This window comes from Leptosomus discolor, chromosome 6 (genome assembly GCF_034619465.1).
Source record: "Leptosomus discolor isolate bLepDis1 chromosome 6, bLepDis1.hap2, whole genome shotgun sequence".
In the NCBI taxonomy this organism is placed as follows: Eukaryota; Metazoa; Chordata; class Aves; order Leptosomiformes; family Leptosomidae; genus Leptosomus; species Leptosomus discolor.
In genome coordinates, this window is record NC_141396.1 from 64,301,366 (window position 1) to 64,313,992 (window position 12,627).

At 56.9% G+C, this 12,627-nt stretch overlaps 1 protein-coding gene across 1 annotated transcript; it reads right to left on the reverse strand.

Annotated features, from left to right (window-relative positions):
- Positions 1-1,223: 1,223 nt before the first annotated feature.
- On the reverse strand, positions 1,224-8,506 carry LOC147415404 (protein-cysteine N-palmitoyltransferase HHAT-like protein). The gene is made up of 7 exons (XM_086467353.1): positions 8,401-8,506; positions 7,784-7,851; positions 7,294-7,407; positions 6,947-7,141; positions 5,900-6,109; positions 2,682-2,853; positions 1,224-1,348 (listed from the first exon to the last, which is right to left on the reverse strand). Exons 1-7 carry the CDS (start codon positions 8,504-8,506, stop codon positions 1,224-1,226), a joined length of 990 nt encoding a protein of 329 aa, XP_086323479.1.
- Between the last annotated feature and the right edge of the window lie 4,121 nt (positions 8,507-12,627).

The following is a 12,627-nucleotide window of genomic DNA, read 5'->3' on the forward strand; positions in this document are numbered from 1 at the left end:
GCTTTGAAAAACGTCCTCTTCCAGCAGCTGCTTCGCCGTTTTTCTTCACTGACCTCTGTGTGATCTCCCTGCCACCGCCTCCTCTCAGCCACTGGGCTCTTCAGTCCCACTGTCTTGCTTCAAGGGCCTCTTCCCATAAATGGCTTTCAAATCGTCTTCAAAAAGGTTTTCGGGTCTTTTTCACTCTATCATTCAAAAAAGCAACGTTTTAAAATGTTTTTAAACAGATTCTGTTGAAATAAACATTTTTACAGAAGAGCAAGTTGGGGTCAAATCCATGCCAGCGTGGCAACCCCATTATACTGACGAAAGGGAACGCAGACTGCTTGCAACCATCCAGCCTTCCTTCCCACGTTTCAAGGAAGGTGGAGATCCCCCCGTTTTTGGGTTAATGTGGGAAGAAAGATCTCTGTTAAACCTAATTTTGGGGCACTAGTTGGCAAGAGCATGGCTTACATCTTTCCCCCGATTCTCTAAGCATTAAGTGACAACATTAAAGCGATAACATCGCTACCTATTTCAATGTCTAGAGCTTTACTTAGCATGACTAAAGGCCATCAGGTTTCGAATTTATTCCAGCCCCCTCTCCTTCTGTTTGGCATTTACTGTCAGCAAAAAAAATAATCGAGTGCACCTTTGGTCTAGGAAAAACAATCAGTACAAACTTTCCAAGGCACACCCTCCGCTGAGTAATGGCCCTTTCTCACACCAAGGCAGCAACCATCCCGACCAAGTGCCAAAAGGCACGTTATGTCCCTTTGTGCAGCTTTACCTCCACGCCCGGACCCCTCGGGCGTGGACGAGGTGCATTAAGGACCGACAAAGCAGCAGAGCCCGGTGCCTCTGCACAGCCCGGGGCCTCCGGGGGCAGAAGGGCTGGCCTGGGGGCAACCTTTAGCCCTCCGGCCTACCTGGGTACCGCCTGAACACAGAGGGCTCTGCCACAGAGCTGCTGGGGGGACGACACAGGGGGTTCCCTCTCTCCCCCGCCCAACGCCCGCCTCGTCCTGCGGCCTGCCAGGGCCGCGCTGCCTCTCCCTCCGGCTGCGCCTCCTGCTCCCGGCCCGGCCGCGGCCCCACGCGGTTCCCATAGCAACAGCGGCCCCGCCGGCGACAAGAGCAGGGGAAGGGCAGGGCCGCGCATGCGCCGAGCGCGGGGCGTCACCGCCCGAGGGGCGGGGCTGGCGGCCTTCCCCTCAGCCCGGCCGCCAGGACAGTTGCCCTCAGCCGCCCCGGAGGCGCCACCAGGCCGCGGGGCCCGTAGCAAGCCCGGTCCCTCGGGGATCCGGCTGTGCCCGGGAGGGAAGCGGCTCCTCAGCCCGCCCCGGGGTGGGCAGGAGAGTGGCAGCTGCGGGAAAAGGCCTGTGCGCGGTGGAGGGGCGGCTCCTCATGCCCAACCGCCCCCCCCCCCACCCCGCCAAGCTCAAGCCCGGTGAGGGAGACGTGCCAGGGCGAGCAGTCGAGGAGAGCAGGAATGTACCGGCTCGGGGTGCCCTTTCCAGTAGCGCTGCTACAAACAGAAGCTCAAATGCCTCCATCTTGGTGGGATTCAGCTCACAGATTAAGGGCCACACAGTGCCTCGATGTGAGCAGTGCCTGAGCTCCCACCATGGACCAGGTAGATCTGGTCAATACAGGCAGCAGAGCCTGCAGAGGAGCTCAGCTCCCTCTGGAGTAACACACATGCTTGGTCAATCCACCCAGGTCTCTTAGGACATCCTAAATCAATGCTAGTGCCATCCTAGCTGCATTAGGATTTTCTCCTGGCCTCCAGCTGCCACTCTGGAGAGACATGGGCGTCCTCCTGCTTGTCTGCTGTCCGTGTGGATGTCAGATACGCTGTGGCATCTGAGATGCTGCCATCAGACGTGTATTTGGCCAGCTGAAATCCTCCATCCAGCTGCCAGCTGAATGCCAGTGTTGCTACCATGACTCATCCGGGGAGTTTGGCTTCTGGAGGTCCCTAGTCCAGCCCTGCTCAGAGAACAGCCCACTTTAAAGGGAGATTAGGTTGCTCTCTACCTTGTTCATTTGAGCATTGAGTATGTCTATTTTTGGAGAATCCATAACCCCTCTGGGCCTCTGTTCCAGTGTTTGACCACTCTGTGAAAAACATTCCTCACATGCAATGAGGCTTTGCCTTGCTGCTCCTTGTTTGCTGTGTCCCGCTTCTTCCCTTCCAGCCTCCAAGAAGAGCTCACCTTCTCTGTAACCCTCTGTTAGCCAGTTGAAAACAGCAGCTACAACTCCCCTGAGCTGCTCGCTGTGCACCCTATGCCTGGGACCATTTCAGTGGCTCACAAACACCCGTAGTGGGTGGCCACCTGGGAAGGCATCTGAGATAGCAGATGTACCTCTTGCAACAGCATAGGGCTGGTTTTTTTGGAGGTGCTGAGCTACCTTCCAGTCCAAAGGCAATGGGAATGGCTTGATGCTCAGCCTCTTAAACCCGGAGCTAAACAATTTACACTTGGACCCGGGGAGAATGTCAGCCCAACACCATCTGCTTTCTAGGGCTCCAGCTCTGTGTATTGTCCACGGGAAGAAGAGGGGCTTTGCTCAAACCTGCCCAACATAGGCATTGCCAAAGCCTCTCAGTAGGGATGGATGGAGATCTGGATCACCCACCGCTGCCTCGAAGCTGAGTACAGGTGTGAATGTGTCCAAGCACGGCCACTCACCCAAGGACCAGTCCGAGAGGCGGTTCATGAACTTCAGGTCAGAAGGGAGGGTGAGGATGGAGAAGAAGTGGAAGAAGATGTCCACAGCAATGATGGCCCCTACGTGGAGGAGGGCATGGACCCGGATATGCCTCATCTCGTCGTCTTTGCGTCTTAGCTCTTGGGTGCTCACCTGCCGGGATGGCAAACCAGGAAAGGGCTGAGCTAAGAGACAGGATGGACAGTGTGTTCCTCCATCCAGAGGAGCAGTCAAGGTCCAAAGGGGGACCGAACACTCTCCTTTAGAAATCACACCATGGACTATGTGGCCCGAATCTCCATTGATTAAGGAAGACCCAAGGGACTAGCTCAGGTGAACCCATCCACAAGGAGCAGGACATGTCCCACCCACAGCATCCCTCCAACACCCCCACCTCAGTGCTGAGCACGGCAGCAACGCGCCTCCTGGAGCACCCTCCTAGCAAAGGCTGTTCCCATCACTGGCGTTTCCAGCAGAGCAGGCACATGGTGTGACACAGCAGTGACAGGTCTGGCTGTACCTAAGGGACCCTAGGTGGGGTGAAGACCGTACTGACCGAGGAGCTGGGGTTTATGCTCTTTCTGCAGGGACATGCTTAGAAAATCAACTTTGCTTAAGGGCGGCCCCTTGCACAAGTCACCCAGAGGGAGCAAATGCTCGTACTCATCACATCTACAGGGCGCCACAGCCTGTAGGGAAGGGCATCCACATGCCCAGGAGAGGCTGGGAGCAGTGCTGGAATCCCACCTGACAGCTCTGCCAGGGCTGGATGTGTATCTTTGGCCAGGGTCACTTGGGAGGAGGAGGAGGAGGAGAACTGGTGGTCTCTGGAGCTTCTGCTGCAGAGGCCTGCTGTAAATGAGAGGGAGAGCTGCTGGAGGAGCCATCCTGAATCGGTTGGGACCTGATCAATGGGGATTTTGTCTCTGCTGTGTCTTGTACAAACAGGGGCCGGGCTTTGCCTCCAGGAGTTGTCATGTCTCTGGCCGTTGTAATATAAAAAATCATCAGAGCGAGCTTTCAGGATTACACCGGGCAGACTGATGTCCTCACTTCCCCGCATCGCTGTAAAAATTGCTGCTCTATTCAAAATCCTCTTATGTTTATTACTTTCCCTTTATTCCCTGCAAGAGGTGGGAGCTCTCCCGACATAATCCGCAGGCTGCCGCACCAGCCCCATCGTCAAATCCAGATGATTCCTGAGAATTAAAGCCTTTGCCAGATTTTTTTTTTGTGTGTGTCTGTTATATGCCAAGTGCTTTAAGGACACAAAGAGGCTGCTGGACTCTAAGCTGGAGGAGAAGCTGAGGGAGGACAGACTCTGGCATGGAGATGTGTGGGAGGACATGGAGCCCCCCTTTCATAGAATCATGGATCATTTAGGTTAGAAAAGATATTTAAGATCATCGAGTCCAACTGTTAACCTAGTACTGCCGAGTCGACCACTAAACCATGTCCCTAAGTGAAATACCTCCAGGGATGGTGACTCAACCACTGCTCTGGGTAGTGACAACCTTTTCTGTGAAGAAATTTTTCCTAATGTCCAATCTAAACCTCCCCTGGTGCCACCTGAGGCTGTTTCCTCTTGTCCTCATGTCTGCGTGTGGTGGCAGCACTCTGCCACCATCCCCGTGGGATCAGGGAGGTGTCCCCCACACTTGCAGCCCTACAGAAGTGAAATTATTCCCTTGATCCTAGTAAGGAAGATGCTTTTCAGCTCAAATGGGGCTGAGCAAGCCCTGGTACAGATGAGTTCCCATCACACAAGGTCTCCACCAGGATGCAGCACCAGTAGGAGCCAAAAAGACACAGATCTGCCCCCTAACTGGGTCAGACTCCATCTACCTGCCCCTGTAATTGCTGTTGGGCAATTAGGAATTCACCCCTAAAATTAGCTGCGGCTCCAGCAGTGCAGGGGGGCATCTAACCAGGAGATGGCAGTGGTGGCCAGGCCAAGACAGGACCCTTAGCTGGGGCATGGCAAAGGGGTTGTGGAGTTAATCCTTGTCCCTTTGGGGTGAGCGTTTTAAGCAGCAGAGGCGGGAATTGCTCATTAAGTGGCTAGAGACATCCAGGTTTGGGGCTGTGCAAAGGAGCCCAAAATAAAACCCCCTCCAGATCAAGCCATGTAGAAGCGGTGGGAGTTCAGGTCTTGGGGACAGGAGGAGTTCAGGTCTTGGGGACAGGAGGAGTTTAATGCCCTGATTTACAGATAACTGGCTGCAGCGTTAGGAGAAGCCAGGGCTGCACATTTCATAGGAACGACTGATGGAAACTGGGGAAGGAAGAGGAATATGGGATGAGGACAGCACCCCAGCACACTGTAAACCCTCCAGAGGGGCTTGGACAGTGGGACTGCTGGAGCCACGCTCAGCTGGACTTCAGCCTGACAGATAAGACATGACTGGAGAGATGAAGCCTTAGGATGAAGCGTTTCTTCCAGCAGGTTGGGGAGAAAAGCCCATCAGTGGCCTGGCCATCCCTAGCACTCGTCTGCTGAGAATGGGCTGCCAGTAGACTCAGTGCACCACCAGCATCCCTTGTGGGGGACACCAGCGCTGACCTTATGATCTCTAGAGTCAAATGGGTCACCAGGGTATTTCATGAAGAGCAGAGGAAGCCCCTGGTTGCTGAAAGACAGCCTGGCACCCAATCTTACTTATTTCTAGAGAAATAACTTCAGATGAAGACACACAGACCATGCCTGGAAATTCATGCTTGTTGGGTGAACCAGCAGGATGGAAATGTGAGGCTGACCTTGCTGTCACACCCACCAGCATGCAGAGGTCCCACAGATGGGCACCACATGCCTGGCTCTCACCGTGGCCTCCCGGTACCGCGCAGTGGGGCAGCATGGAGCTGCTGGGGTGACAGCGCATGGAAACTGAGGCACCGAGCAGTGCAGGTGCCCAGCGAGCAAGGACATGAGCTGAACCCTCCCCTCCTCATCCCAGTGTGATGCTTTCACCACAGCAACGTCTTCCCCTCTGAACAGATCAGCGGCCCAAAACCCAAAAAAGAAGGTTGATGCCCCTCCACACAAAAATCACAGCATCATGGCACAGACTAGGTGACCACAAGAAGCTCTACAACCATTTGCACCTTCACTGTGGCAAAAGATGGGGTTTTGCAGGCATTAAACCCAAGCAAATACATGCAGGGAGAGGTCCTCATCCAGCCCTGCCTCAGGAGCACTCACCTGGGCATGGAACTGGTCAAACGTCATGACGGGCCCGAAGAAGAAGAATGGGAGGTAGAAGTTGTACTTGAGGAGGTCGAAGATGGAGTAGATGCCCTCTTTCCTCTCAGAGCTCTCAAGTGCAAAGCTCATGCAGCGCATGATGGTGAAGCCGCTTCCTCCGTAGAAGAGGACATCTTGAAGATCAAAAGCTCCAGTTACAAATCCGCTCTGGATGAGAAACAAATAGTTACCACCAGGAACGCGGTGTCGCTTCTGTGCTCCCTTGCTTTGTGGAGGACATCACTCCTGGGGCAGCTGGCAAAGCCTCTAATTACCCTCTGACACCAAGTGTCCCTGGAGCTCATAAGCCTTGCTGTTGGAAAAAGAAAAAAACTGGGGCTCGATTTCCCAGCTGGCTCCTGCATCCCGGAGGAGATGGGAAGTGGTGGATCCTCTTGGCCACGTCTTCACCAAGCAGCTGTGGGCCACGTAGGCTTTGGTCTGGGGTGGGAATGTCCCCCTCCCCAGGGAGTGAAGAAAAGCCAGCAGAAGCCTGATGGAGAGGGGAGGGGAACGCATATCAGGAGGTAAGCAGCAGGCAGGGAGAGGCAGCACTGTCCTTCAGAGGGACTGAATAGCTTTATAAGGTCCTTCCTGGGCTTCTCTCCACCCACCAGTGAAAGTCTTAACTGGGCAGAGAGCTAAGAGATAGGTATGGGCATCACTGAACCCATCCCAGCACCATGTTACGGATGGGGAAGCTGAGGCACGGGACAGGAACACACCTTGCCTGTCTGACAAGCTGTTGCCTAAGCAACAAGGAGGATTCAGGTGTCCTGAGCTTTGGCCCAGCATGAAGCCACCAAAACATGACATAGTCCCCGTGTGATTATTCCCAAGCAGCACAAAGTCCCCTCCTTCTGAAACCCTGTGGGAGATCTGAAGTAGCCAGAAGAAGTGCCTGGGGTTTGCGGGTGCCACAGGAACCCTCCTTGGAGATAAACCCAAGGAGATGGACACAAGTGGGCTGGAAATGAGGCAGAGATGGCCCGAGACAGCCCCTACCTGCCACGAGCTGAATGGCTCCACCTTGAAGGAGGCGAGACAGCAGAGCCCGGCCACGTAGCAGAGCCACTTCTGCTTGGCCAGCGCGACGGAGTAGAGGACAAGGCAGTGGGAGAGGATGATCATCAGGTAGACGAGCCCCATGCTGCCCAGCACGGCCGAGACCCCGTAGAGCATGTACACCACAGCCCGGTGCTGTGAGGAGAGAGCGGTCCCGACCCGTGGTCAGCGTGGTGAAAACCCCGACCCTGCTCCCGCCCATCCCAGAACATCCTTCAACCCCCCCTCCGCAGGTCCCAGGTCACCCTTGGTGCTTTCAGATCCATCCCACCACATCCCCGGCTCACCTGCGGCACCGTCATGGAGCAGATCTTGCCGAAGAGGACGTGTCCCGAGAGGGCGAAGATGATGACGTTCCTGAACGAGGTGAACCACATCACCCACTCGAAATCGGCCACGTCCTGCGGGAGCAGCACCGGGTGCCTTACTGCCCCCAGCCCTCGCACCCCTGCCCCAACACCCGTCTGGAGGGGAAACCAGACCATTTCCAAAGCCTTTTCTTCCCGTTTTCCACCCAAGGGCTCCCGAGCACCCCAGCTTGGTCATAAAACCCCAGGAGAGATGCGCAGAGGTTGCTCGTCTCGGTGCGCACAAAGCAGAGCATCCACGGTGCTGCTCAGGATATTCTCCTGACTGGTTCTTTAGGGAGAAAAATAGGAGTCACGTGGACTTTGCAAAAAATATGTCAGCAGCAGAAAAACCAGCTCTGCTTCTCCAGCGGTCAGCACCGACCGTGTCACCGGTAACTAGAAAAGACCGAGTCCTTCCTCCGCTTACCATCTTCCTGCCGAAGTAGTGCCAGCCCGGCTTTATGCCGTCCCGAAAAGCTTTTCTGTTCATGCTGTCTGCAAAAGAACCAGAGTTATGGGGAAAGAAACAGCTCTGGGAAACGGGGCCTGGGTTTTGGCAAAGCAGGGAGCCTTCCTCACCGCGATGATGAGCCATCAGGGCTCAAACAACCCATCCCCAAAGCGCCTAATTCCCGTAGATAACCACAGGAGTCAGGAACCTCGATTTCTGCAAGAATTTCCAGCAAAGCCTTTTCGCAGTGCCCATCCCAGGGACCCTCAGCTGATCCCATGAAATTTTCTGGGTTTTTTGGGCTTCCAGATGAAGCATTGGGGAAGCAGCCTTGTGTGGGCAGGGTGGTTGCCTGGAGAGCTGTGACGTGCCACAGCCTCTTGCCCTGAGCCACAGAAATGGGGACAAGGGGGCAACTGGGCAAAAAGGCCAAAAACTCTCTTGGAGCCTTGCAAAAGATTCCCAAGTCGTTCTCTGCCAAAATTAAATCCGGGGATCTGCTGTTGGTATCGACAGCTGTAAAAGCAGCCGCCTGACATCCATCCTCACTCCCAGGGCCCCCTCCAGGGGAGGGATGAGGTGGGGAGCGTTACCTCTGGAAGCTTCAAAGATCCCGCTGCCGCTGTACACCACAGCGCACGTCACGGTGAGAGCATAAAACCCCAGTTCGTAGCTGGGGAGCATCGTTTTAACCCCCATGGTGGCAGGTCAGCGCCCCAGCTGGTGCAGGGGATCCAGACCTGGGAAAGAGAAGGAGGAGAGGAAAGTAAACCAGGGGTGGGAGCTCACCTGCCCCTCCAACACCCTAAATTGCTGCTGGTCCTCAGCAGCTCTGCTTTGTGGGCTTCCTTGAAGGCCGGGAGCTGAAGAGATGGAGAAGACGGTAACACCTGGGACACAACTCAGGTGTGAGGAAAGAGGTTGCTGCTGAACCCTGCTGCAAAAGCCACCCAGGAGCCAGGATCTGGGGGCAGCTCAAGCAGGAGATCCTGATAAAAAGGCTCTTCCCAGCAAGTTGCATCCGTCCCAATGTTCAGAGATGCTCCGGGATGCCAGCTCCCCAGGATGGGGTTCCTCCAGCGTGTCTCTGATGTCCCCTCTTAATTGGATCCTTGGAAGGGCTCCGGGATAGAGCACAAAGATGCCCGTGCTGGAGGGGATGGGATGGGATGGGATGCCCCTATTCCCCTGCCGTGGGCTGCTGCTCGCCTTCTCCTGGGATTTTGCCCAACCTTGAGCTCTTGAGGGGGCTCCTAAAGCACCGTGGTCCCAAAGTGCTCCCACCCCCGAGCCTTAGGGCGGGCGAGCCCCCCCCCGCCCGGCATCAGCGGAGCTCGGAGGATGCCGACGCTCAGCCCCGCCATTAGCCCTGGGCTAATGACTCCCGTTAAGGCTAATTAACGCCGGCGCGACGTGCCTTTCAGCCCGCCCCGAGCTCTGCAGCCTGTCCGGCAGCTGCTAAAAACGCAATTCGGGGTTGGAGCAGGGTGTGCGGGGGGGGGGGGGGGGGGGGGGCGGGGGCAGAGCATCCTCCTCCGGCACCGCCACCCACTCGTGAGCATCCCCCGCGGGTGGGAGGGGGGACCCTGCGAGCGGCGCGGGGCGCTTCGAAGGGATTAAAGAGCGAAACTCTTGCTTTTAGGCAGCAGAAAAAGGCGAGCCGGTCACCCTCTGCTTTCCCATCCGCATCGCAAAGCTTTTTTTTTTTTTTTTCTGATTTAAATTTTTTTTTTTTTTTTTTTTTTTTTTTTTGGTTGAGATTTTTAAAGGGGGGCGGGTGTCGCTGGTAGGGATGCGGGGTGACCCCATTTTATCCCTAGCACTAGGAAAAAAAAAAAAACGCTTTTCCCGGTGGGAAGGGCCAGCCCTGGGCTGGACTCAGCCCCCGGGAGGTGGGGGGGGTGGGGGTCGCCCTGCGGCCGCTTCCCCCCCCCCCCCCCTCCGTGCGGGGCCGCTGCGGGCGGGCGCGCTGCCACCTCCCTGCGGTCCCCCTGCGGCGGGAGGGCACCCACGGAGGTGGCTTTCAAGAGGTGTTTCTTTTTGTTCTCCCTCCTTTCCACGCTTTTCAAGGCTTTTTTTTTTTTTTCCTTTTTTTTTTTTTTGTGAGGAGGGGGCATCCCGCAAATGGGGCGTGGGGGGAGGGGGTGTTTAACGGTCCCCGGTCGCCTGCGGTGGGCGAGGGGTGCTGGCAGGGGGGACCCTTCGGACAATTTTAACTCCTGATCGCTCCGGGGTTGCAGTGTCAGGTGCAGGGGAGGGGTTCCCCAGCGCAGCCCCCCCCCAAAAAGCTCTGAGCAGCCGCGGGGCAGCACCATCCTCATCCTCACCCCCCCTCCCCAGTCCCCTCCACCGCCCCCGGCCAGGCGCTGGGAGCGGGCAGAGGTGACCAAAACCCCCTGGAACTGCGGGAACAGCGTGTCCCCAACCCCAGTGTGACCCCCACACCCCACACCCCCCCCCCCCCCAGCTACTGACCTTGAGCCCCGGGGCCGCGGGTGGAGGTGGGCGAGGGTGCGGGGATCCAGCGTCCGGCACCGCGATGGGGGGGCTGGGGGGGGGGGGGGGAGCGGCGGGGACCGATGGAGGATTTGAGGGGGGCTGTTTGTCCTACAGCATCCCTCAGCCTGGCTTTGGGGGGCCGGGGGGGGGGGGAAGGCTGAAGGAGGGGTGCCGTCCCCCTCGCTTTGCCCCTGGAGGAAGTTTGGCCGGGAGTGGAGCGGAGCAGGCGGGAGGTATTTTTATTTTAGAGCAGCACTGCAGAGGGGGGCTGGTTCAGGAGCTGTCTGTCACGGCAGCTGCTTGGAGAAGACCTGTGCTGGCTGCCAAAGCTCACCCCGGGCCAGGGAGCACGGCCCAGGGCTGGCCACAGGAGCCCCGGGCCACGGTAGCCCCTCCACGAAGGGACAAGCTCCCTCCCAAGGGGTGTCTCTCGGTGTCACCACTTTGAGCCTGGCAAAGGAGCAGGTAGCCCCCCGTCGCTGTGAGCAAGAGGGGAGGCAGCTATCACCTCGTGGGGTTGGGGAAACTGAGGCACGAAGCCAGGAGGTGCAATTCCTCCCCTGGTTCGGGCAGTGTTTAAATCGGCGCGGGGCTGGGAGGTCGCAACATCTCTGCAAACCATCTCGGGGGTCGTCTTCATGCATCCACAACCAAACCAGGGGTTAGGAAGGGGCTGGGATGGGTTGTGGCCTCTGTTATTTCAGGATGGACAAACGCAAGTTGGCCACGAACGAGTCAACCCAGCGTCAGGTCCGTCCCCGTGTCCTGCACGAAGCTCTTTCTACCAAACCCCTACGAGATTTGGGGCGAGCTCACGCTGGGGCTGATGTCCCTGAGTATCTCCTGGGCTGTCTGTGGGGTTGGGGGAGAGAAACAAGGCAGATGACCCTGGATTTTAGAAACATTTCCATGGGTTCTCTGCTTTGGGGTGAGAGAAGTCGCGTTTTGGGGCTCCAGGGGGAGGATCTCCAGAATGGGAGCCCCTTGGGCCAGCCCAGCTTTGCTGGCGCGTTGCCCACCAACGAAAAGGCTACCAGCGTTTTTCACTCGATGTGCAGAGAGAGAAGCTCTCCGTAGAAAGCCTCGGCGATGGCTGTACGGCCACCACCTTCAGCACCTAACGAGCCACTTTAATTTGCAGCAGCCGGGGCAGGATTTGGCTGCCTGCCCCTCGGATGCCCCGGAGCTCCAGCCTTCCTCCTCCTGCCGCAGCTCCGTCCCTACCCAGGGACTTTGGCTCTTCAGACCTCGGCCTAATTGACTGTGTGCTTCGAGGCGGAGTAATTAAGAGGTTGGTGCAGATAAGCGCAGCGAGACACGACTGTGCCCTTGTGGAGGGCAGGGGATTATGGCCACCGGCCAAGGAGCCTCGGCAGGAGGGAAAATCGTGTCCGTCCCCCCCACCAGCGGGTGCAGACGGACGGACGTCGGCTCGCCGCGATGGAAGGCAACGAGCAAAGGGGCACCGAGGGGCCGACAGGTCCCCGTCACCTTCCCTGCCTCCCAAACCCACTCACCCCCCACGCAGAAACCAAAACCAGCCCCGAAATCCTTCTCGCCGAGTGCTGGAAGCACAATGGGCCCCGTTGTGTAGCCACGGGGCTGGAGGCGGTGGGGATCTCGTTTTTGGGGACACGCGGGACGCCAAGGGGGGCTCCAGGGAGCGGGTCCTGCAGGGCAGGAGGATCACGGCCCCATCGTGCTGCTCCTGCTGGGCACTGGTATCCAGAGAGTTATGGGCTGATGCTGAATTTTTCTTTTCCATTTTTCCTTTTAATCCTGAGTAATTTGTTATCTTGCTGGATTGAAAGTGCAACGTAGGTGGAGGGCTGGGCGGCGGTTTTTCATGAGGCTCTGGGAACTGCGGTGATAAAAATCATTTAGCTTTAATTTATAGATATTATAAAAATAAATTAGAATAAACCCCCCCCCCCCGCTCTTCATTTCTAATATAAGAAGATTTATTTTTAATGTGACCAGCGCGCCTTCCGCTGCACAGGGGACGCCTCCGTGTTTTATTGCCCCCGTGCCGCTGCTTTACGACGAAGGGCTGTTTATGGCTGCGAGCTGGTTTTAAAGGTAGTTGTTTGTTTTTTTTTTTCCCCAAACCTTTGGTGGGTTGCTGGAAGTTGTGGCAGAGGAGCTGAGGCCAGGCCCCTCTTTGGTGTCTGAGAAAGGGAGCAGGGAAGGTGGCGGGGTTCGAGGAAAGGCGCTTGGCTCCGTCCCAGCAAGGCACGGCACGCCTTGGCGATGGGGACGCCAAAGGAGCCTCCTGCTGGCTGCTTGCTCCTGCCCTGGGCTGCTGGAGCTGGGAGGAACTG